This window comes from Lissotriton vulgaris, chromosome 7, assembly GCF_964263255.1.
Source record: "Lissotriton vulgaris chromosome 7, aLisVul1.2, whole genome shotgun sequence".
NCBI classification, from domain to species: Eukaryota; Metazoa; Chordata; class Amphibia; order Caudata; family Salamandridae; genus Lissotriton; species Lissotriton vulgaris.
In genome coordinates, this window is record NC_141695.1 from 1,536,762,868 (window position 1) to 1,536,788,364 (window position 25,497).

At 42.6% G+C, this 25,497-nt stretch overlaps 1 protein-coding gene across 1 annotated transcript in view; it reads right to left on the reverse strand.

The window, feature by feature from the left end:
- LOC147705950 (BPI fold-containing family B member 4-like) overlaps positions 1–13,595 on the reverse strand; it is an 81,977-nt gene extending 68,382 nt beyond the window's left edge. Inside the window, exons 1-4 of the mRNA XM_086929006.1 lie at positions 13,460–13,595; positions 13,061–13,315; positions 12,694–13,009; positions 10,662–10,766 (exon numbers count right to left, since the gene is read on the reverse strand). Coding sequence (XP_086785132.1) covers positions 10,662–10,766; positions 12,694–13,009; positions 13,061–13,315; positions 13,460–13,595 — 812 coding nt within the window. The remainder of the gene's footprint in view (positions 1–10,661; positions 10,767–12,693; positions 13,010–13,060; positions 13,316–13,459) is intronic.
- Between the last annotated feature and the right edge of the window lie 11,902 nt (positions 13,596–25,497).

Below are 25,497 nucleotides of genomic sequence, written 5' to 3' on the forward strand. Positions count from 1 at the left end.
GTTTTCTGAATTTTTTTCTGACGGATAGACAAAAAGACATTAAACCATCTACATTAATAGGTTGGGTGGTGTAATGTACTTTCTCTGAGGTCTGCTACTCTTTCAGTCTGTCAGAGGAAGTATTCTGTCAACAGAGTGAACAGAGGCGCTTTCTACGAAATACTTAAGGTCTGTTCCCTTTTAAATGAGGTCAGCAAACTGTAGGTGTGGGGGGGGGGCAAGTTACCCTGTTGTAATAGTGCCAACCTTCAAATCTGCCCCTTATTATTGTACATTTGGAAGAGGTACAACTTTGAGCTACTGGGTGGGGCGGTCCCGCACTTGCAATCAGGATGCCACTGTGGCGGTGGCATACCCTGTTTCTCAGCATTTTAGTGGGCGCTGCTCACAGCAGCGCCCACCACAATGCTGGGAATGCAAGTTGTGCATTGGCATGCACAAGGTGACTGGCACCGCGCGGTGCCTGCCACTTTTTCCATGCCAATGCAGGGGTACCATAAGTACCCCCCATGTGCACCCCCCAACTAACTGGGGGGCTTGCTACGGGCCCCCGTTGGCAGAGACCACATGCCTTTCAATGATGGCAACACCGCCAAGGAAAAGCACATCTCCGCCAGCATTCTAATATGGATGGTGGTGTCTTGTAGACACTGCCACCATGTTAGATCCCTTTTCCACCTGGTCGACCCATTGATGGGTGGAGATGCGGCGGACAGTCTTCCCATCTGCCGCGAACCACCCAGCCCTAATAATATGGCAGGTGTCATTCATGCGTGCATGGCGGGGAGATCGCCCCCGCCATACTAATATAGGCCCTTTAGTGTTCAACCCCCCATCCAGTGAGGGCCACTGCCCTTCCCGGCCCCCCAGCAAGCACCAGTCATTTGCCATTCTCCATTAGTGGGCCACAGGACAGGTCCTGCCATCCACCACCCTTCAGACCAGAGGCCAACTATTGGAGAGAACTAGTTTCACTAGTGATGGGTGCAGAAGAGGATGTTCTAACTTTCTCTGCCATCAACCAGGTCAGAGGGCCCCAAGGTCCATCGTCAATCCACCTACGAAGTACGTAGTGGTGTTGGTCAACCTGCCAGTCCTAAAGCCAGCCACCTCAGAGGACTTCTTTCAACTTAAGAATATGGTCCTTCATTGGCTTAACATCCGCACCTCCCTGGGTTTTAGAGTGGAAAGGGACATCCTCATGGTCAGGAGGGTGGCTTGGATAGGGGTCATGAAAAAGAACTGTGACGGGGACTGCATAATCATAAACTTCAACAGCCCACATCTGACAGAAAGGATCCTACATGCTGCTAAGTGTGGCGAGAGAACAGGCCCCCGCTCCTCCATAAGAGCACTTCCCTTGGGCTATTTTTATCCTCGTCACCTATGAAGTCACTTCTGAGAAGACCTGTGACCCCAACCTTACTGGAGCGGCTTCTACAACCACCCATGCTCGCTCTACACAACTCATTTGAGCCCCTGAGCCAATTGGATCGATGCGATTGACTGGGTGACCAGGGCTCCAGGAATTCCAATGTGCTCATCCAAATGACCCCAAAGGTCCAGCCGGATAGAGTGAATTGTCACCCTCCTACCACGGACCACATCTCCTTTAATATCATCTCTTGGAACATAGCCGGTCTGGCTAGCAAGTTTTTGGATATAAGGTGGTTAACTTTTAATAAAAGACATAATATCATCTGTCTCTAAGAGACATGGTCCATTGACAACACCCATTTCTTGGAGGGTTTTAAGCTTTTTAGTATTCCCGCATTCCCGTCAAGGGCGGGATGTGCTAAAGGGGGCCTTGCAGTTTATATTTCTCTTGGTCTACGCTGTGACTTTGTGGTACTAAATACGGATAACCTGTGTCTCCAGGCATTATCCTTTTTGTCAGGGTCTTTTAGCCTAACACTTTTGAATTTCTATAATGCTACTTCTCTCCTTCCAAAGGTGTGTAACATCACCCGTTTAAGTGCCTTCGTAATGAACAATATGGTTTTGTCACGAATATCAGGTAATATAGTCCTGGTAGGGGATTTCAACACTCATATATGTGGAGCCTTAAGGAAGAGGGGGCCAGGAGCCAGTGAGGAGCCCTCTTGTCCTCTAGCAGACAGCTTGCATTTTGAACACTGTAGGCAGGGGGAGAAATTAAACGCTTTGGTCTGCGACCTGGACCTGCAACTAACTATAGGGAAACTGACTCCTAGTAGATGATACCTCATTCCAACTTTCAACGGTCAGGGACGGGAACCTTTGTTTATTGATTTTATCTTAACTCCTACCCCTCTCTATTATCTGATCTCAGAGTTAACAATAATAGCCAGTTGCTACAGAGACCACAACCCCCTATGTATCAAAGGTTCCTGGCCCTCCTTTGATCTAAAAACAGAGGCAGAAGGAGGTAATGCTTACAGGCAACAGACGGTGGCAGTCGACTCAGATGGGGCCAGATCATCCCAGAATCATTGTACAGATCCCTAACGGAGACACGTCGGAAGGCATTCCTGATTTGTCAGACGAGGCCATTATCTGTGCTTTTAGCCTATTGTCTGGCTCTGTTGCAGACCTACTGACTGTCCCTTTACTCAGTATCAAGAGAGGGGGGCTCAGATGGTTTAACTCGGACTGCTCATTAGCAGCTCGAAGGTTGAAATCAGTCCTTCACGCCTCCCCGAGGAATGCTGCGCCTGTTAGGATCCATAGGAAATAGTACAAACTGGCACTTAGCAAGAGCAGCGGGGCCTTGAAGGAAGAAACTTGGAACAACTTCATGGAAGCTATAACCCATAAGTCTAGTGTCAAGTTCTGAAGTATTATAAACAGTGGCTGTCAGTTAATAACCAGAGTAAGAAATGGTTTGTACACACAGTTTTGGGAACAGTTACATGTGGATACATAAGGTGAAATCGATTGTAAGAGAGATGAGAGAGGTTGGTAGAGATTGACCTTGGGCATTAATTTAGTGGTAGTATTTTCACTATGGTTAGTGGGAAAACGTTAGTATTGAGATGAATTGACAAGGCAAGGGGTTGCAATGTTTTTTTAACATGAACAAACATGGATTATCAATGTATATGCTTGGTTTACATTATTGTTTTTTTAAATTGTAGAGTACCCCTGATGAAGGGCCAAGAAAAGGCTTGAAATGCATTGGGTGATCAGAATGAACCAATGAGGATGATTTACATACACTCCTAGCTACTGAATAAGGCCTGGATTGGCACTTCTGCAGCTTTTGAGGTTTCAATGACAAACGTAAAAGGCCTCTCTTGTGACTAATGGATTAACTATGATTTTTGTGACACATTAGGTAAAACTGAATGAATATTGAAGAAATCTGGATTAACGTGCCGCATTATTGGTATGCATATATCATTGCAGTGCGCCCGGAAATGGAGTGAGATGTCGACCCATTTGTTTCAGTGTATTATAAGCAGTCCCATCTTGGGTGAGGAGGCCGCCAATGTTTTAGAAGCACACATCACCGAAAACTAGTGGGTCAGTCACTTTGAGGCTATGTTCAAAGGAGATCTGGCCTTGTTCCCCCGTACCCAACTCTGGGGGTACTCATGGCAAACTAGTCATCCTGGAAGAGGAAGTAAAGCACGGTATGACCGGTCTGACTCGCAGCATGGCTCCGGGTCCAGACAGTATTCCACCTGGCCATCACCTGTTCGACATGGCACTCTGGGCTCTAGTCCGCACCTCTGTAGTTAATGCTATTGCTAGGGTCGGTACTCCGACCTCCTGGACCACCTCCATCATTGTGCCAGTCTTCAAAAAGGGAGACCGGGACAGCACAGTGTTTTACAGACCAATCTCATTGATAGATTCAGTGGTAAAAGTGGTTGGCAGGATCTTGTTGGATAGGTTAGCGACCTGAGGTACTGACAATAACATTATGTCAGCCATCCAATATGAGTTCCGCCCTGGCCGTTCCTTGAGCCAACAATTCCTGAATCTTTTCTTAATCTCCGGCAAATATACAGTTGCCCGCAGCGGCACTATTTTCCTGGCTTTTATGGATCTGTCATCTGCTTTCGATTGCATAAATAGGACCAAGTTATGGGAGATCCTGTTAACCTTAGGGGTAGACAGGGAGCTGGTATCCTTTTTCTATGGTCTTCACCGGGATATCAAGGCGGTATTGCGATACCCGCAGAGATTGAAGGCATCACGCTCATTCCCTGTAAGGAGCTGGGTCCGTCAAGGCTGCATATTGGCCCTTTTCTTTTTAATCTCTATTTTAACAATTTGGAGAAAACACTATTGGAGACCATGGCTGACTACCCTCGGATTGGTTGGTGTGGCCTCCCAGTTCTGCTTTACTCAGATGATGCCGTCCAGATAGCAAGGACAGAGAGGGGCTTAGAAAACTTTTTAGCATTGTTGGCCCAGTTCATGGGAGATCTGAACTTCAAAATCAATCATTCCAAATCATACATCATGCAACTAGATTCCCGCCCCTCAAGACCATGTGGGGCGGATTGACATAACTAACTTAAGACAAAATCCTAAACTTACTACTTTTGGTATTCACAGAAAGGCATTTAGTAGTAGTAAAGTTATGATTTTGTCTTAAGTTTGATTTAAGGCAAACTTAAGACAAACTAAAGACAGACTTAAGAGAGACTTAAGACAAACTTAAGACAGGCTTAAGACAGACTTAAGACAGACTTAAGACAAACTTAAGACAAAATCCTAACTTAAGTCTGTCTTAAGTCTGTCCTAAGTCTGTCTTAAGTTTGCTTAAGTCTGTCTTAAGTTTGTCTTAAGTCAAACTTAAGACAAAATCCTAACTTTACTACTACTAAATGCTTTCTGTGAATACCAAAAGTAGTAAGTTTAGGATTTTGTCTTAAGTTAGTTCTGTGAATCGGGCCCACTGTCTTTAAGGTAGGACTCCATTCCTAAAACTACAGTCTTTTCCTATTTGGGGGTACTTCTGGACGACAAACTTAACTGGGCTCCACAACTCACCCGTTAGAGAAATTACCTCAAAAGCGAAGTTGCTGCTATCTTTAACTTTGCAGTGAGGTTAGGTAAAAGACCAGTAGGGGCCCTAGGTGCTTGTCAAAAATACTTTATGGCAGTGAAATGTGGGGATATGTAGATGTAAAGGACATTCAAATCTTTGAAAACAAATTCAGGAGAAGACTGTTGTCCATACCCCAGGGTATTCCCTCTTTTTTTGTTCATGAAGAGTTGGGAATGCCACACATTACAGACCAGATAGCTTTTAGCCCGCTGTCACTCTGGTTTAAAATATGGGGCAAGGAGGGGCACTCGTTAAACAAGGCAATCCTTTTAGACTGTTTATCCTTGTATCAAGCACTAAGGATACCTTGGTTGAAATATATCAAAAATCAGCTAGCAGGCTTGGGCAGAGGAGTCCTCTTCACTAACCATGAGGAATTTGGTAAAAAAGAGCCATCCACCTTGAAGAAGACTTTTGGCATGCACCAGCTTGCTTTAAGGCAAGAGAGGGAGCTAATGAAGCCAAGTGTCCGCCGCTTTGTTATATTAAGCACCAACAAGTAGGCAGACCAATACATACTTGATCTAGTGAACCCTCACAATAGATTCCTTTTGACCAGGTTCAGGCTAAGCATGTTTCATTTACTTCTCTCATACCCTAGAGGTGTAAGCAGAGGGCAAGTCCATCCTCCCTGCGGCTGCAATGGTTCATATCTGCAGGAAATGCTTCATTTAACCATGTTTTGCCCATTTTATGACACTCTGAGGAAATCCTATCTAATCCCCATCTTGAAACTGGCCAACTTTGATCAAGTGCGGCCTGCATTCAGAATATTACAGATGCTGACGGGCAACACTGTTTTTCATGTTTTAAGTTTTTTTAAATCGGCCATGAAACTTAGAGCAAACTGTGATTAGACAGGTTGCTTCCCACAATGACCCTGGGCCATATGTCTTTGTTGAGCCATCATTGTGTGGAATGGGTCATTGATTGTAATGATTGTAAAGCATTATTGCTTCTGCTTTTTATTGTTTTTGCTAAACATGTATTTTAGATGCACCCTGCTCAGGCCTGTTCCTGAGAGTGTACATTTTGTATCCCACTATTTAATCTTGGTATTTATAATGTGCTTTTATGGATTGCTGATCATGGGACCGAATAAAGAACAATGATGATGACTCAGTTGTGGGGATTTTTTGTACTGAAAATGACACGTGACAGCTTTAGAGAGTGGGTACATTGTTGCTACAAATATTACTTTGAATTGTCCTAGTGAATATTATTCTTGAATTGTCCTGGAGCATATCAATTAAGTTTTAACTTCAATATTTTTGTCTTCCTATGAAATATGAGACTAAGCGGGTACTATTTGGGTCATGAAAATATAAAAAAAATCTATGAATGTTTGGTTTTCTTTTAATAATGCAAGCTATATATTTGGTCCCGGATTTATCAAAATTTGATGCAATGCAATGCATCAAGACAACTTGATGCGTCAAACAAGAGGGCAAGAATGTACCATATTCATCGATATGTGGCACATTCCTCCTCAATCCTTAAGCTGCCACACTTTTGGCTGCGTGGTGGCAATCAGGCACCCTTACACCATGATTCAAGTGTGCCTGCTTTGCAGGCCACATTGCAGAAAACTTAGATGAGAAAACAATGAGGAGAAATAAAGATATTTCTCCTTGTTGTACCTTTATCAGGAAGGTGTATAATTTTGATGCATTCCTGGGTGTACCAGTCTGATAAATTTGGGAATGAGCCAAAATCCATGTGTGGATGCATGGGAAAACCCACACTCCACCCATATAATGCCTTTTGTGTGAATTGAGATGCAAGGCAGTGAGTTGCGCTGCCTTGTATTCCTCCAGATTTACCAAGTCATGCAGGGTCACACAAGGTAGCCTTGCGTGGCTTGGTACATTTTGCATTGCCCTTGTGTCACCTTGCAAGGTGCAAGGGTAATGCTATCCTATGACAAATCCAGTCACTCATTTATTACTGAGCCTGTCTGCAATTTTGTCCAGAGACATGTGTGGGTAGAATAATCTTTACATTTTAAGATTTCTGGAGCACCCAAAAAAACATTTACGGTTTTGAAAAATTCTAGGGACCATAAATAAAATAATGGACATATTTGTGGAACATCTCCAATCCTTCATATGTTCGGGCTATGAAGTGGGTATCACACTCTGCTGGTGTCTTCGTGTGTTTTTGAATTGCTGTATGGAGTCAGAAAACCATTTCTCCCCCTTTTACCTCTTCCTTGACCTATTTTTTAAGTGTATGTACATAGATAGCATCATTTACTTATAAAATGCCTTATGCAAACCTGCATTGTAGTTTCCCTGCGTCTCACTGAATTAGACACTTATGTATCTAATTGAGACTAACAATATCAGCAACTTTTTTTTAAAATAGTTTTAAAATGGGGTATTCTGACTCTTCAAAGCCCTGTAGCATCATTCATTGTGATCTATTAAGCCACTTAGTATGGATCAGAGACTGCTTTGGCAGTACTGAAACTCATGATCTCCCGAACAGGCAGGCATTCAACACACTGATCCATCCTCCTGATTACAGTAATTCAGTGTCTAAGGATGTATTTTTTGTTATTTTAATTATTATTTGTAATTATACATCATGATGAGAGCCGCTGAAATAATGTGATTTTATTACTACTGATTTTTTTTACATGATTATGTATTTGATGCGTTCCCACATAATTCATCATCTGTTGTGTAAACTGCAGAATTTAGCAAAAAAGATTTTGGGGCTTTTTTAGAAGCCCCGAGTGCCACCAGTGGGTTACTATTTGTGATGCACCAGCAGCGCATTTGTGTGCCCCATATTTACAAGGACAGGAAAAGCCACTGTGCATGGCTTTTCCTGTTCTTGTAAATAAGGCCCCTTTACAAGCAGCACTTTGCGTGAAAGGGGCATTTCATGGGTGTTGCTGTGGGTGTACCCACGCAATATCCATTCAACTTGACACATTTCCAGATTTACGAGAAATCATAAATCTGGTTGCTCTTGCTACGTTTGGGTGTTGAATTGGTACTAATAAGGTAGGATATTTTCCAAGATAGAGTCATCAAGTTCAAAAATGTCTACATTACTCAGAAGAAATTTATTTTTTTTTGCCGCAAAATGTGGCAACCCTGCCGTATACTTTAGTCCTCCTCTGCTGCATAATTCCATGTCCTTGATCATTATTCTCTGTTTTGGCTAAATGTATTCATCACTTGGCAGTGTATGTTATGATATTGGATTAATGTCATTCGTCGAGGTTTGGGTTGTGTGTAACACACCGTTGCGAAGGACAGATACATTAGCCTGCTTCTGAATGAACAAAATACTCCAGAATTGTCCCCATAATACTAGTTCGGCAACCATTTTTTTATTGTCCGGCTTCTGTTGGAGAGCAAAGTCTACATGTTCCTCCTGCCATGCCTGCACCCTTTTGCGGGACGTTTACAGAGTAACATTTTCTCACTTCCCCTGTGGCTTGTTACGTACTTCACTTCTGAGATGTCATTTTACGCACTACCTCAGACAAGCCTTTCGTCTGGTACCAACTGATGTTGTATGTTGAAGTCACACATTAAGAACCCTCCACCCCCAGTTATCCTACATTTCTCACCTATGCAGTTTGGGCTTTATTGTTGAAAATAGGCGTTGCTTATGAATCTCTTAAGTTACTACGACTTCACAACAGTTGTTGGGTGTGTATGATAATATTCTCCTCCCAACGCAGCTTAATGTATGTCTGTTTTAGGTGTATGGATTTCAATTTAAAAAAGTAGTAGGGTTGCGGTAAATGACATCTTGGCGGAAATTAAGTGAATTTAAGAGCTAAATGCAACAAAGTTAATTAGCACTATGGGGCAGATTTACAAGCCCCTTGCGACACTTTTACGCCACTGTTGCGTCACTTTTGTGACACAGCGGCGGCGTAAACAATGCGCCACGTTGCGACTTATTTACAGCGTGACCCATCTAGGCAGATGCGTCACGTTGTAAAGCCATGCACCACATGAAACCTGCATCAGGTTTCATGTGGGCGTTCTGTCGCAGAGTGGGCGTCCTCTCGCAGGAAAGCCCAGTAAAACTGACGCAGTGAAATCTACAAGATTTCACTGAGTCAGTTTTACGACGCTGCTGCGTCAAATCCTTACGCCTGCTTGAAGCAGGCGTAAAGAGTGATGCACCACGTTGAGTATGGGTGGCCCTGTGCATTGCAGGAGTTACGTCGCGCTTGCGACGCGACTCCAGCAATGCGCCGCCCATACGCCACAAGATGCGTCACGCATCTTCCCTTCCTTGCACCATGGTGCGCCGCATTGTAAATGTGGTGCATCTGTGGTTGAGGAAGGAGGGGATTGCATGACGCATCTGTTCTGGCGTATCCCTGCTGATTTGCATAGATGCGCCAGAACATGTAAATATGCCCCTATATTTTTTATAGTGAAATGCGCCCTTGCGTCAATTTATGATGCGAAGATGCATTTTGTGCTAGAAAATAGGGCAAAAAGCAGTACTGCCGTGAACTAAAGCCATTCACATTCTGGTAATTTGCTTTGCTCGCATGCTATACTTTTATTGCGAATGATGAAGTAATTGCGGGACTGGTGTAATTGCGTAAATTCAGGAATTTTGCGTAACAATTGTAGGAGAAATTCCCCAGAATTCCATGAATTAAGCCAGCGGATTTTAATTTTACCCAGGCTCATTTCTTTACACAACTTTAAAAGTACCTATTCCGTGAATATGTGTAAAACATTTCAGTTCAGGGTAAACTTTAGCTGTCATGTCTTCTCTCATTGACACGAAAACTCCCCTAATAGCTGCTTTTACAACTGTACTCTTGTGAAAACTGGGGTGATGATTGTTCCTTCTCTTACCTTGTACAGCTATTTCGCCTGAACGTTCCCATTGTAACTTGTGTGCAGAACAGTGTTGGAAACTTACTTGCAGATGTTTGTTAATAACAGAAAGGCTACAAGTAAATAGGTGGGTGCCACGTTCATACACAATAAAGTGGGAATCAGAGGACAGAAGGACTGAGATATACTTTCCTTTTAACTAGTAAGTACAAACATTTATCTGGTCCTTAAAGTAATTTTGGAAAAAGGTCTGTTTAGAAGAGGTTCTCAGGTCTAGGGTGTTGTAATCAGGGATATTTCCTTCATCCCTTTTAGGAAAAATCCCTGACCACAATACCCTAGATCTAAGAATTTCTTCAAAAGTTATGTATTAAAATTACATTCGGGACCGCATACCTGTTTATGGACACTGTGTGCCACATTGACTTGAAATAGTCCTGCCCTCTTCCCTGCCATACCTCTGGGGATGTCCACAGTGGCAATTTAGGATGAAATTTAGGATGGCTAATGGCACACACAGGCAAACACATGCCCACACACACATATACACAACCACTCTCAAGAATGTGTTAGACAATTTGTGTTTTTTGACTTATAGCAGCTTTTTAACCTGTGTATCATACACCCATAAGTTGCTCCTTTTTATAGTGATATCCCTTTGAGCTGTTGGCACATATATCTTTGCAAAAAACACTTTAAGGTTTCCCACTTCTCATTTCATTGAAACAGACTGGAAATTAAATTGAATAGCAAGATAAATAGGTGCCCTTTTTCAATATTCTTACCTCTTGCCATTGATGGCTACTCTGGTATATACATTCAGGTACACTCCAATGCCAGGCAGGAGCTTGAGTGACACTATTGGGAGCGTTAGATCGACAATTCTTAACCTATAGAATATGGGCAGAAGCGTTATTAGCTACACTTTCTTGGAAAAAATAAAACAGACATATTGATGCACAGAAATTAAAAGAAATAGGGCCATATGTATCAAGAAGTCATTTTGCGATTCTCAAATAGCGATTTTTTGCGAATCGCTATTTGAGAATCAATGTATGTAGGATTTGCAATACATTTTGCGAATCCTACATATTCCTTAATTGCGAATCGCAAATTGCGATTCGCAATTAAGGAATACCTCCCCATTCATTCCTATAGGCCTAGAGGCCCATAGTAATGAATGGGAAGACATTCTCAAATTGCGATTAGCAATTAGCGAATCGCAAATTGAGAATGCAATTTCAAGGGTGCAGGACCCCTGAAATAAGCATGTGTGCACATGTGGCGCACATACATGCCCTAAGGGCATGTATGTGCTTCACATTGCACTTTGAAAAATGCAAAAAAGTGCATTTTTCAAGGAAATCGCAAATAACCACTAACTTGAAGTTGGTGGTAATTTGTGTTTCCTTAAGGCCAATTTGCATTTTTTTATGCTTCTTGCATTTGGGATTCCTTAAATACAATTGCAAAATAAGGAATCGCAAATGTTGCTATTCCCTATTTTGCACGCAGATTTCTTTGATACATACCATTTAGCAAAAATGCGTTCGCAAACGCCGAAATTCTGTGAATTTCGGTGTTTGTGAATGCATTAGTGCTTGATACATATGGCCCCAAGTACTGAAAAATCAATATGATTTACTAAAATGTGATCAAAACGTTGATATGTTCTAAAATATCAACAGACTATTACTTTAGTTAAAAACCTTAGGACTGACTATAGTGCAAGGGTGCCTGCTTCACAGGAAGTATTGATTTTGTACAGGAAGGGACACCTTCATGCATTAAAAAAATCCTTTAAGACTTTTCCTCTTTTTACTTGTGCTACAGAAAATGCAGCACTTGTAGAAAGAGTTGAAAATGAGGAGAAACAAAGATATTTTCCCTGTTACACCTCCGCTGGGAAAGATTAGCATTTTGATGTATACCCAGGTCTACCACTCATGTTAAATCTGGAAATGCACCAGAAACCATGGGTTGATGCGTGGGAACACCCAAGTTCCACCTATGAAACGCCTTCCAAGGCAGAATAACGCAAGGCAGCACTTGCTTTGACTTGAGTTACTCCAGATTTACCAAGCCACGCAGGGCCACACAAGGTAGGATTGAGTGGCTTGGTAAAGCTCATTCAAGATTCTGCAACGCCCTGAGCCCCCATGTTTGAGGCAAGGGCGACGTAAAACCTTTGATAAATAGGCCCCCTCATGTATACACTCACTGGTAATGCTACAAGAACTACTTAGTTAGAGGGTAGATTTTGAGATGTGGCCACATTGGAGTTAAGCGTAATATGGGGGACAGATGTAAACAGAGAAATGTAGAGTGATATGTGAAAACACCACATTAAGTTGTTTTCTTCAAGTGAATATTCCAGATGAATGGATTAATGCACATGCTATAAAAGTGTCTGGCAACTTGACTGGGTTATTCAAGGCACCATCTTACATAGGGTGATGAAATAACTTACAGTACCAAACTTCATTTACTGAACGTCATCAGTGTGTGCATGTGTAGGTAAATTCTGAAAAAACATTTAATTAAGTTGTGAAATAATCATTAAATGCTAGCTTTGATTTGCAAGTCACATAAATGAGACTAATGACAAAATATGAACTAATAGACTTCCTTTAGCTTGAAGTTTTATTTACGGCTAGAAGGTGGACAGCTTCAAATTACATAATTAAAAGAAGAATATATTTTGTTTTGGCAGACCTGAAGATATATGAAAAAGCTTAGGCTTTATATGGGCAAAGTGTGAAATGTGTTTTTGTTTAAATGCCAATTTATTATACAATACTAGAATGCTTGACTTACCCAAGGAGTCCTTGGACGGTGTTCAGTATTCCCCCATTGCCGAGAATTCCAAGCAATCCACCTCCATTTCCACCAAAAAGATTTCCAAGAAGACCACCACTTCCAAGAATGCCTCCGTCAATGTGTGGTTCATCATAGCCAGGTGGTGCTCCGCCTCCTCCACCACCACCACGAGCTCCGCTGCCACCACCACCACCACCAAGAACACCACCAAGCAATCCACCACCTCCACCACCAAGGAGACCACCTAGGAGTCCCCCTCCGCCACCACCACCACCTAAGACTCCACCAAGCAGACCACCACCACCTCCTCCACCTCCAAGAACACCCCCAAGCAAGCCACCTCCTCCACCTCCTCCACCACCACCACCACCAAGGACGCCTCCAAGTAAACCTCCACCACCACCACCACCACCACCACCACCACCACCGCCACCAAGAACTCCTCCAAGTAACCCTCCACCTCCACCACCACCAAGAACTCCTCCAAGTAACCCTCCACCTCCTCCACCTCCTCCACCTCGACCACCTTGAGCACCACCAACCATTGCTCCTGCACTGCTTGGAGATCTCCCTGAAGGCGGTCTCATAGGGGAACCCCCTTTCATTGAACCGGAAACAGCTGAAAGATATGACATGGTTGAATATTCATTAATACCAGTTAATATTTGTTTTTAAAATTATACATTTTGAACAGTTTGCACTCATTCTTTCACATGAACAAGCTAGTTCACTGACAATTGACTTGAGTAGAGGTGCATCTTACCACCGTTCAATACTTTCTGGCCCACCCGGAGGACTACACCTGGGGCACCTGCAGCAGACTTAAGTTTGACACCAGTTGCACCCTGAGGCATAGCCAGCAAAGTACAGAGCAGCACCACACGCCAAATCTTGAACATCTTGAATGTATACACCTGTAAAAAGACAAAACAGGAAAAGAAGTGTGAGAGGAGAGAATAATCAATGTGTCCATAAGGTCAAGGCCTACCATACAAGGGGAAGCTATGAACAGGAACATGTATTATGGCCACAGGATTAGAAAAACGATAACGAAGAAGGAGGCGAAAAAAAGAATAAAAAATGTGTGTGTGTGTATGTATGTATAAAAATAAATAAACATATATAATATAAAGTATATAGTACAAAGATAGCTCCAGTTTTATCATTTGCTTTGGAATATATTCCAATAAAACAGTGGTCATTTCTGGACCAAAAAGAAGGGAAGATACTGAGGAAAATGCTGAAGGTATCACAATCCACCCCGGTGCAAGCTCTTCGCCTCGAATTCTCTATAACGAGCTCCTACTCAAGAGCTATCGCAAACGTCATCAGGTGGGCATATAACCTGCTGCACGCAAAGGCTGGAACTCTCCGTTCACTACTTAAAACTGAGACCTTTGACTGTGACGCATGAAAACAAGTATTCTTCAGCAACATGTCCACTGCATTTAAACTAGCTGAGACCAATGTTAACCTGTTGCTCACGTGGACTCCGTCACAACTGAAACTCTTTTTAAAATGTTTCACCCCCAGACTCAGTTATGATCTGGATTTCTCACACTGTGCCAAATTGACTCTGTATAAAAGTTTCACGGAAACAATCGCACCTAAGCAAGTGCAACAATACATACACTTTAATCTCTCGCACGGAGCTAGGAGAACAATCATCCTGTTACGGCTCGGCATTTAACCAGTGCTCACCACAACATCAAGATGTCACCCAAATGGATCTCCATTATGTAACCTCTGCCACGGAGGGGAGCAGGATGTAGAACATCTTTTATTTATATGCCCTAACCCAAAAGTAGTGGCAGCCAGGACAAAACACCTGTATCCTATATACATTAACTGCTGTATCACCACCGTAAAGGACTTGATCACAGTATGCAAATTTCCTCCTAATGAACTAGTTTGTTATAACTTTTATACATTTTTAAAACCTTTTTTAGCTTTGTATTAATAAGAAATTCTAAAAGTATATGTAACTGAAATTTATCGTATAAAATTTGTGGTCCTCAGTAGAGTACCAAAACAAATAAAATAAAACTTGAAACTTGAAACTATATAAATATATAAATATGTATATATATATATATATATATATATATATATATATATATATATATATATATATATATATATATATATATATATATATATAGAGAGAGAGAGAGAGAGAGAGAGAGAGAGAGAGAGAGTGAGAGAGAAGCAGAGAGAAACAGTGAGAGACAGCATGAACTAAATAACGATGCAGAAGAGTTAGAATGATGGCCTGAAAATCTTGGAATGTTAAAAGAGCTGTGGGGATAGACAACAATCACATTCAGGTAAATGAATGTGAGTCCGAATGCCCACTGCAATGGAAGACAGTCGTTTTCCATCTATGTTGGACATTCTTTCTAAGATTTATCACAAACCTCTCAATGAAGCATTGCGATGAAATCTACAGTGTTGTGTTGTTTGAACGGCTACAAATAGCACTGCATTATATTTGTTATTTGTTACTTGATGATAATGTTAGCAGTAATGCTCACAAAAAAAGTGTCATGATAGAATGAAGCTGAACAAGATGTAATACTGGTTGTGGGACAGAAGCAAGTAAAAAATGTCTTCAGTGAACTTTGTACTTGGAGAATACCCTAGATTGCAAATCCTTAAGCACAGACAACTGCTCAAGTTTTAATTGTATATTACATATAATTTGCAGAAATTACAAGAATATTCATGGCAAGTCGTGTGATTTTCCTTTAGCCCATTGCTTGTGAATATTATCAATTGGTGCTAGCATTCCTAACAAAACGTGTCCAATCAACTGTGAATTGGTTGTTCGGGCTTGGTATAGATTTCAAGATGTGAATTCCATAGTCCCATTCCTTTAAGCCCTTGTTGCTTTTGAGATCTGGAAGCATATTTACTAATTTTTCATGCAACACAGGTCAACAAGCAAAATATGGAGCATTTCTGCGCTTTCCTTGCACTAGTGCACTATGTGCTCCCTAGTGCCAACACAGTCACTGTTGCACCACAATGCAAAGGGCCTACATTACAGGCAGACTTGTTTTTGCGCAGAAGGGGAAACTTTCTTGCAGAGAAACAATCTTAGGAGGCATGGTCATCTTTCTATGTCTGCTGTAAAATGCAGCACATGTGGAAAAAGGAAATAACAAGGATAAATAGATATGTCTCCTTGTTGTGCCTCACTTGGGAAAGCATTGCAGTTTGACACATTACCAGGTTTACTACCTTTAGCTAATCTGGGAGTGAACCAAATCCATGTGTGAATGCAAGGGAATGCCCATAGTCCACAGATGGAACACATTCCAGCGTGAAATGTAACCTAACACTGTGAAAGCTGCTGCATTGCATTATATTTCTTTACAAAGCCATGTAGTGGCACAACTCGCCCCTTGTGTGGTTTTGTAAATAATATTGGAGCCTTCGCGTTGTCCTTACGTCACCTTGCATTCAACATTATCTTTTGCCACAAAATATTTTATGTTACGTACATTTATTGCCATTGCTGTTTGCACTGCTTTCCCCCAATCTGTGCTATTTAGCATTGTGAGCAGTGGTTAATTTGCAAAATAAAAGTGCCGGGGCTCTCCTCGGGAGGCAGCGCTAACAGGAGAAATGTGCTGCTGCAAACTGCCTCCTGGCTAGAGACCCGGCACTAATTAACCTGGAAAGGACTTGGCCTAACGGGTAGAGCTGCCGATTTTGGAGCTGGAGAACCTGCTTTGAGTCTCAGTGTGGCTAAACATCTGGGTAAAATCATGTGCAATCCTGTGACTTCAAAATAAGTGTGTCTTTAACTGTTGCTCTAAGCACCCGTGCTGAGAATTAGGTGCCAGTGCTAAGCACCGGCTCAAATTAAGCACTGAGTGTGAGAATATTATGGCTTAGCACATCTTGGCCTGAGTTTTAAGTATTTTCTTTCTTGTCACAGCTTATATACTCAATCTTTGGAAACTTTTTGTTTCTCTCTCTATCTCTCTCTCTCTCTTTCTCTCTTAGCCTTCGCTGTGGCAAAAGTATAATCAAGGTATTTAGGATTCTTACCTCCTTTCGTTGTTGATGTGAAGAGGTCAGGTCAGAAACTGCCCTCGTGCTTCTACCACTCTTCTCTAAAGAAGATCTGAAGCTGGAGCCCTTTTATAACAAAGACCAGGGTCATGAAAGAGGAAACTATACTGCAGATAAAAAGATGGGATCAAGGTCCGGGTTTAGAAATTAATTTGTGGTTTTTGAAAGCTCACAATAAAAAGCTGGGATGAGATATTTGGCGAAATGATAGTGCACTGTGTATAGGGTGTCAGCTAAGTCTGCAGATTGAGATATAGAGCTCTTACTCAACTGAGATATAGAGCTGTTACTCAACACCCCCAATGGTGTGCTGTTCTCTGACTTAATACTGGTTCACGGGAATGTAATCCCTGGATGGGTACACTTGGCTTAAGCAATTTTAATGATCAATCAGCCTTGCAAAATCAATGCTCATTACAACATTACTAATTTGAGTAGCCAAAAAATAAAGCACTTGATACCAATTCCAGTAATTTACTAACAATTAGAATTGAGATTTTTGATTGAAAGCTTTCTCACAATTTCAAGCTTTAGAATTCCCAGACAAAGTTTGCGTACATCCTAGAAAAACAAACAAAAAAAGAAAAAGCATGTCAGTTTAGGGGTATTAACATAGCAGGAAGTATTAACTTGGGAATGTGTTGACCAAGCTTACTTTTTACGACAATAGGTCCCAATGTAGTTTCCAAGCTCATAACATAAATTACACTAGTGTGAAAAATAGTCTACATTGTGGTCGATGTTAACTCTATCGTGCTCAAGTGCTCTAGACTAAAGTTAGCTCTGGCGCATGAACAAGGTAAAGCTTTAAAGGCGTTGACAATTAGTATTTTTGGAGTTGCAGAGAATAATGAGAAGAACTCTTTTTCAGAATGTTGGTGTAATAAAAGTAAAGAAAGTGTGTCATATGCAGACCCTTTTAGATGAAAGCAGGCATGGATATGAGTGATTTGATTTGTGACTATAAATCTAGTAGTGTCATTTCCTAGCTAGTTACTGATATCTCCACTTTGCCGGCATGATTTTCTCTAGAATCGTGCTTCCTACTGACACTCAAGGCCCTACAATAAAATGCCTGTTTTGTGCACTTGCTTTTTTGGTGTGGAGGATCTAGGATCACACATGTGAGAGTAGGGCCAACCACACCTCTCATTTGAATTAAATGTGAAAGGTGACGAGTGTGTCTGCCAATAATTTCTTATTAGGTAGTTCAAAAAGTTGTTAAGACAATTCTAGTATGGAATATACGAATGAAATACAATTTAAATGAAGCAAGAGAGTGATCCTGGTTCTGTGTTTTTTTTGTTGCGCCAGAAAACCTTGCTATAATAGTTAAAGCTAACACATGTCTCACCCTGTAGAGGGATGCAGGCCTATGGCTGTTTCAAGGCAAGATAAAACAAAGAACATTGAATCGTATTGTAACATAAGTATTTTTGCTACTTGTTTAAAAGATTAAATAATGTGGTTTCCGTTTCCAGACAAAGATCACCTTGTGACTTTGTGAGCCAAGAATCTATTCCACCGTGAAGAAGTAGTGTCTATAATAACATTATAAAGGAAGAAGGAAAAGTTTCCTAGTGCTGAAAATAAGATACAAGTGTTTTAAAACGGTTTTAACCAAAAATAATGTATTTGTGACCTAACAATATTACCGGTGTGTAACTCATACACTTTCAAAAGATCAGCAAAATTAAAATGAATCTTCCCAGTTGTGGTGATCCGTCATGGTAAAATACATCTACTGTGGTAGATTCGTATATTGTTTGGTAGGAGGAGGCTAAACCTTGTGGCTTCAGTGGTGTATGTGCCGCACCTCCAGGATATGATTCAGAAAAGTCTGAATCGCACCTCCAGGATAACCAGGTGCATCATCCACACTTAACAGGATGCAACATAACCAACATGAGTGCGCTCTCAGAGAAATTTGATCTTGGGCACATAATTATATATATACATGAGAAGATTTTATTAATGCATGCATTATTGATACACGTGGGTACCACAGCTATCTGCTGGTTCTAAGACACACACAGGCCCACATGCATCATTGTTTCATTTTGCACTTCCTAATTTGCGATTTTTAGGGAATCGCAAATTAGGAAATGCAAAATGGGATGCATGTACATTTTCGCAAAATATTTGAGAATCGGTAAAAATCGCAATTTTTACCGATTCTCAAATATTATGCGATTAGCAAAGTGTGAATTCGCAATTCCCATTCATTCTTATGGGCTAAACTGCCCATAGGAATGAATGGGAATTGCGAATTCGCAATTTGAAATCGCAATACAGCAATGCATTTCAAGGGTGGAGAGGGGGGTCCAAATGACCCCCCCCTTCACCCATGAAATGTACTTTTGAGTATAAGTTACATACACACATGTCCTAAGGACATGTGTGTCTGTAACTTTACAGTTTAAAAAATGCATGTTTGTGCTTTTTTAAACGATTTCGCAAATTACCACGAGGTTCAACTTCGTGGTAATTTGCACTTGCAATTTCAAATTTCGCAATTTGAAATCAAATGATGCATAGCATTTTAGAAATCGCAAAATTGCGATTTCTGAAATGCTATCGCAATTTTAGAAATCGCAAAAAAGTTGCGATTTCTAAAAAAGCATGATGCATCTCAAAAAGCATTTTTGGAATCGCAAACGGACGATTTTAAGGAATCGCACCGATTGCGACTCCAAAAATGCTTGATGCATTTGGGCCACAGTCCGTAGACATCACAGGACTTATTATATGTAAAAACAGTGCACTTTCTTAACCGTTTGATCTAGAAAACATAATACGGATTTGCAGCTGATTCCTCAACGTTACGTGCACGTGTTTTGCACATGGGCATCTAAGCAGCTGAAAGATCTTATTGAGCACAGAACTCTCCGACAAATTATAAGGAGCACTAGTATCATTATTATGATTCTAATCCTGCTACATTTCAGGAGGATAGGGTCTGGCATGCCTTCAAGGGGCTGGGACCTTTGATCCTATAGCTTGTCTGACCCTCCTCAGCATTCCCATTAACTGATGGGGGCTGGCCTGTACTGGGTGTTCCTACAGAGGGTTGGGCAATAAAATTAGTGGGAGTGTCCCGCAGATCGTTACCCATGCGGACGCTCCTTTTGCCACCTCACGGCGTAACGCATGGGAGTTCATTCTCAGTTTCCAGCAAGTTACCAAGGTATTTTGCCTGGTTCCCATCAGCCGCTTTTTTAGCCTTACTGCCTACAAACCGTGGTATGTTATCCCTCCCTCTCAGTCAGTCATTATCTTCTAGGGTTGATAGTGGCTCAAACCGATTGATAGTTTGTACCTGGTAGTTAACCGGATTAAAGCGACCATTATAAGCCATCACTTCTTTATTTCTAGGCATGTTCCGTGGATTGTAAAAGTACCCTAGGGGAAGTATTCTGATATCCTCGGCTACAAGGGGCTAGTGTCCAGACATCTCAAAAATATATTGGACCAGGAAGGGTGACCTGAAGCTCAGAACCACACAATCGCCAGCCATAGATTTGTGTGAGTGACCTATCCAGTGGATTTGACGCACCATTTTAAATTCATCGAACAGTTGGTGTCTGATACCTGTTTTTTTGCTCACTAAGTGGAGAGCCTTGTTTTTAAGTGTCGACCAATGCTTGCGCGTACCCGAGGGAAGTGGGGGCACGTTGGTTATCATTATTATTTAACCCATGTAGAGAACATTTTGAGATTTTAACAATTTTCTCCAATCTCTATGCACTTTCAATATTTGGAATAGATGCATTTAGTAGGGTCAACACATTTATCCCAGAGAGCATAGCCTTGTGGCATGCACTCCCATAGGCGGGTACACACTCAAAGCGTAGGATCATCCTACATAAAGCTGGATAATAGATAGGTTGCAAAGCAATTTAACCAAAATTGACCTCTACAACGAGTTCCCTACCATTATGCTTTACTTCTGGTCAACCACTTTTTCTTTTCCAAGAATATATATTTGATAATTTTATGTCTATAGATACATTATTTTTGTTACTGAATTTGCTTTTGGAGATCACAGGTAAAAATCTGTTTTTTATGGTAATAATTACTGCTAGTGCTAATTAACTATGTGGATTACATATCCCATTGGAATCAACCATAGTGGAAGCATCATGCCGTACCAGATCACCACTATTGAGACAAACAAATCTAATCAAAGTGCTCTCCTGACAGTGTTGATTTCTTACCCTAGCTGCTTGCCAATTCAGAAGCAAGCCATGATGATGTTTCTTTAAGACCACCAAGCACATCTCTAAATTGTCAGATTTCTTGCCAAAATTCTCTAGTTTCTCCTATATATACTTCCGTCCAGACGATGACCCTTGTTTATATAAACTGTATTTTGGGTTGAAACTTTGACAACTATTACAGTGGGCTGTATTTTATTTTCATTTAGGATTTCAGCACTGTTATATAGAGTGTTGGTTGATATATCCATTTATCTTTATCAGTCACATGTATATATTTGCATTCTGTATAGCACTAGCATACCTTATATTCACTTTGTCACTTGCACTGCACCATCACACTATTTGAAGGGGAACATCCTTTACCACGCAACTTTTACAACGCAGTACCTTTACCACGTAGGTATTACAACGCAAGTTGTTACAACGACTTGCGCTGGGGGGCGCTGTAGAATAGGGAATAGTTCATTTACTATCCAAAACCTTCCCTACTATGCACGGGGACTGGAGTTGGAATAGTAAATTAAACTATTCCACTATCCAGCGCCCCCCAACGCAAGTTCCTATACGTTTTTTTCTCTCATCTCTTAATAACCTGAGATTGGGTGATTGAGCTCCCCTATAGTCCATAGAAGCACAGGAGTATCACAGCAATTTCACAGCTACACAGCAGTTTAGCAGTACAGCAGCTATTCTATACTATACTGCCTCAAAACACCCTAATAAGTGGTTTGGCACAGGAACGTTTGGCTGTCTGTTTTTTTCTGGTGCTTTTTTTTGTGTTCTTTGGTGACTTGGTTTTGTGGTGCTAAAGATTCAACATTAGGGGATGCAGTAGGATGGTCGTTAGTATAACCCCTTGTGTTGAGCCCGATCTCACAGAGATGATCCTGCTAAGTTAGGATGCAATCTGTGAGCTTAGTACTCTCTCCTCCTTCCTAGTTTCTAGGGCCGTGTTTGGGCAGGCCCTCTGCAGTTGATCCATATCACAGTTTGCCTCAATAAGATGCCTTCTAGATGTCTGAGCTCTGGTTCAGTTGTCACCTCCCCCAGTTCTCCTTAACTTCTAAAAAAAACATTTAGCATAAGAAGACACAGTCTCATTTGTCTCTCCTGTAGTCTCATCCTTCGCTTTGTCTCTGTTCTTAAACAGTGGTAGCAGGGAAGGGAATAAGGATTCTGAGCTGTTGTCGTGTTTAAGGCAAGCAGTTGCTGAGACCTTGGACATGGCTTTGCCTCAGGACGTGCTTTTTTATGCTAGACTATTGGATCAGCTCGCAGGTCATGTAAGGCTGTTCTTTCTATCTCCTCCAATTGTTTTTCTGGGTCAGGGTTAGAAGATGATACAGGTGTTTTACCAATGTTGAATACTGCAGACACTATGGTTGAGCCCCAAATGCCCCATGGCTCCCTCTTAAGGTCAAGATGTTGGTCATGACGTGGTCCCAGCACCCTAAAATCAGCTACACAAGGAAAATTCTTTTAGATTCTCATGGGGGTTCCTGTATGGTACTGTGTGAAGGGGACCTTGGTATGCTGGAGGACTATTCCTTGCCAAAAAAATCTGGTCTCACAAAGAAGAACCGGATAAGGGAGGCCAACTTGAGTATACCTATTGCTTTGGGCATGGGTTTGGATATGGACTGAGCCCACCTATGCATCTTTGATGGCCTCGTTATTGGACACTATGAATATTAAGAATTGCAATTTATTTGCGTCCACTGGTGCCCATGTACCTGTGCAGTCAATAAGTTTGTAAGAGGAGGGGGCAGAAGGGGGTAAGGTTTCTTCAGATATTTTATTGTGTATTGAGAGGGGGTTTTATCTTCAATTGTGGCTTTACTGGGTAGATGAGTTGCTAACTCTGAACATTTGTTGGATGTGCTATCCCCAATTTTAGCGGACTGCAGCACCTTGCCTCCTTTTGCCTTCAATCATGAGCGGAAGAAATAGGTGTAAAGTTAAAGTCTCAGGTCTGTCAAACTAACATTGTGGAGAAAAGTGGGATAATAGAAAATGGAATTCAGGTGGATGAGCCTGGTGAAGCTATGGCCTCAGCAATGTAATGGTAAACGTGAGGCCACTCCTGTAGGAGAGTAGGGTCTGCAATCCTATGATCACCCAGATCTTTTGCTTTTGTTTCACTGGTTTACGACTTTCTCTGGCTGTGGGCCTGCCAATCAGACCCACAGCCTAGCTGTTCTCTCACTAAATTGACATGTGTACCTTAGGTGCATTATCCAATTGGTACTGGGCCACCTTATCAGACCCTGTAACTCAGGGCATAGGTGTACCCAGGGCCTACCGGGGGCTGAAGCATGTATTATGCCACCCCTGGATGGCCATCTAAAACTGACACAACTGGCTGCACGACAGCTGGGGCAAGGTGGTGTAATCACCCTTTGCTATGGGTATAGTATACCTATATCTAACCCTAAAAATGGACACACAGATTCCTATCAGTCACTCCTATGGCAGGCCTTGACATGGAATCGTGTGAAGTGGTGCTCTGGCATGAGCTGAGCCCGTTCGCCGCTTGCGGACCCAAGTCCTAATAGCTGTTCCATGATAACGCATACCATATACTCTTAAGTGCATTATAATCCACGCGGTTAAATGCTATCTCTGTTATTGCTTTATCAAAACATGTTGAGTAAGGTGTCATACGAATTGGAATACTAATCCCTCGCCAATTCTGGCGACGGGGTTAGCATTCCACCCTTCTAGAGGGAAACAACATGTATGTAACTGTGAACCCCGGTTAAAGTTAACTCAAGCCTCAGCTCCACAAAATGGATGCTGCCACCACAGACACGAGTCTGACCTCCTGCTGCTGGGAGTCCTTCCAGCGAGGAGAGCTTCGACAAAGGGTTTCCTGTCAGGGGCGGTGCTACCACCATCCCAGACAGGGTTTTGTGTATCCTGGGTAGGCAGGGCTTTACAGGAAGGTGACTGCAAGTGGCACCCCGGTGCTCACTACGCATCTGGCGGCTAGAACCAGTTCCAGGGGCACACCAGCCCCTGGCCTGGAGAAAGTCCGGCATGGGAGAGGGGTGTAACCACCCCCCTTCCTGGTCCCACCCCTAGGGCAGGACCTAGTCGCGTACCCACCCCTTTCTTTAGGATAAAGGCAGGAGCGGGGACCCTTCCAAATTAGATCATCTTTGAAAAAAGAAACTACTTTCTACGAAAGGAACTCTCGACTCTTCTCAAGATTTCACCCTTGTGGCTAAGGAGTAGTCACCCTGCATCCGCAGGCACCATCTAAGAACTCTGCGGTTTGCTGCACGTCCTTCCTCAGGAATCTGACCGCCCAGCACGACGAGACCCGGCTTCCATGGCACCTCTGACCTCTACCTACCTCTACAGCTAAGCTGAGAACCGTAGGTGCAACAAGACCTCGAGGGACCGGCCATCATCAGAACTGCACGACTTCTATCCAGCACGACCGCCGAGGGATTCTCTGGTGAGTGCTTTGGGGTCCGAGAAGCCCCGACCCTGAGCAGCTCCAGCACCGAAGTCCAGCACCCCAGCATCTCCACGATCTGCGTGGGGCCCTTCTGCTTTTTGGCTGCTTACCGCGTTGTCTGGCTACTAGCCCGCTGGCCCGCTGGCTTTTGGCCTTCCCGACGACGATCAACGACGACAACACTGCTGATCTGGTTGGTCCAGACTGGCCCTTGCTTTCTTCCAAAAGAGGAGCACCCCGGACCCTCCTGGTCCACTCCAGATGCCATTTTAGGTCCGACGTGTGGGCTTGAATTTGCCAAGACTTGTTGCCCCAATCCTGGGTCCAGCGACGTCGACAGCACCAGCCATCATGGGACAGCTCGCACCTCCATCCTGGTCGCCGACAACGCCTCCTGGTCCGTGAGACTGCAGAGCCCAGCGTCGCCCACTCACCTGGTTGAGGTGACTACGCCCGGTGCCATCCTGGCGCCCACACAATCACTGGCTAGTGATTAAGAACTTGGTCCCCTCTGCTTTCAGGTGTCATCTATCTTCGATCCAAGCTTGGATCACTCGAACAATTTTCACTGGTCGCCTGCCAGCAACTTCTTTCTTCAGGCTCCTGGTTCATCAACGAGGATTCCCGACGTCTTTTCAGACCTATGCAGCTGCAGCCCCTGGGCTAGGTAACTTCGGCATTTCGGTGCCCCGGCATAGCCTCACTATCCAAGGGTCCAGATCCACTGTCATTTTCGACCTACTTTATCGGGTTCGCCCGAGAACACTAACTTTGCTTTTACTAGCTCCCATAGACTTTGTCCTGCACCCGAGTCCCCTGGGCCTCCTACTAGTAATCTGAAGGTTCAGTAACGTAGTCCTAGCGATTCCAAAGCCTATTAGTACAGTACGTACCTGCTAGTCATTTCGCATTCCACTTCCATAGTATATGGTTTTTCGTGCCCCTCGGGCATTTGTGTAAATTGTGGAACTTAAAGTATTTTCGTAAGAGTTTTGTTGTGTGCTTAGTACCCTGTCCTCATAAAGAGTACAG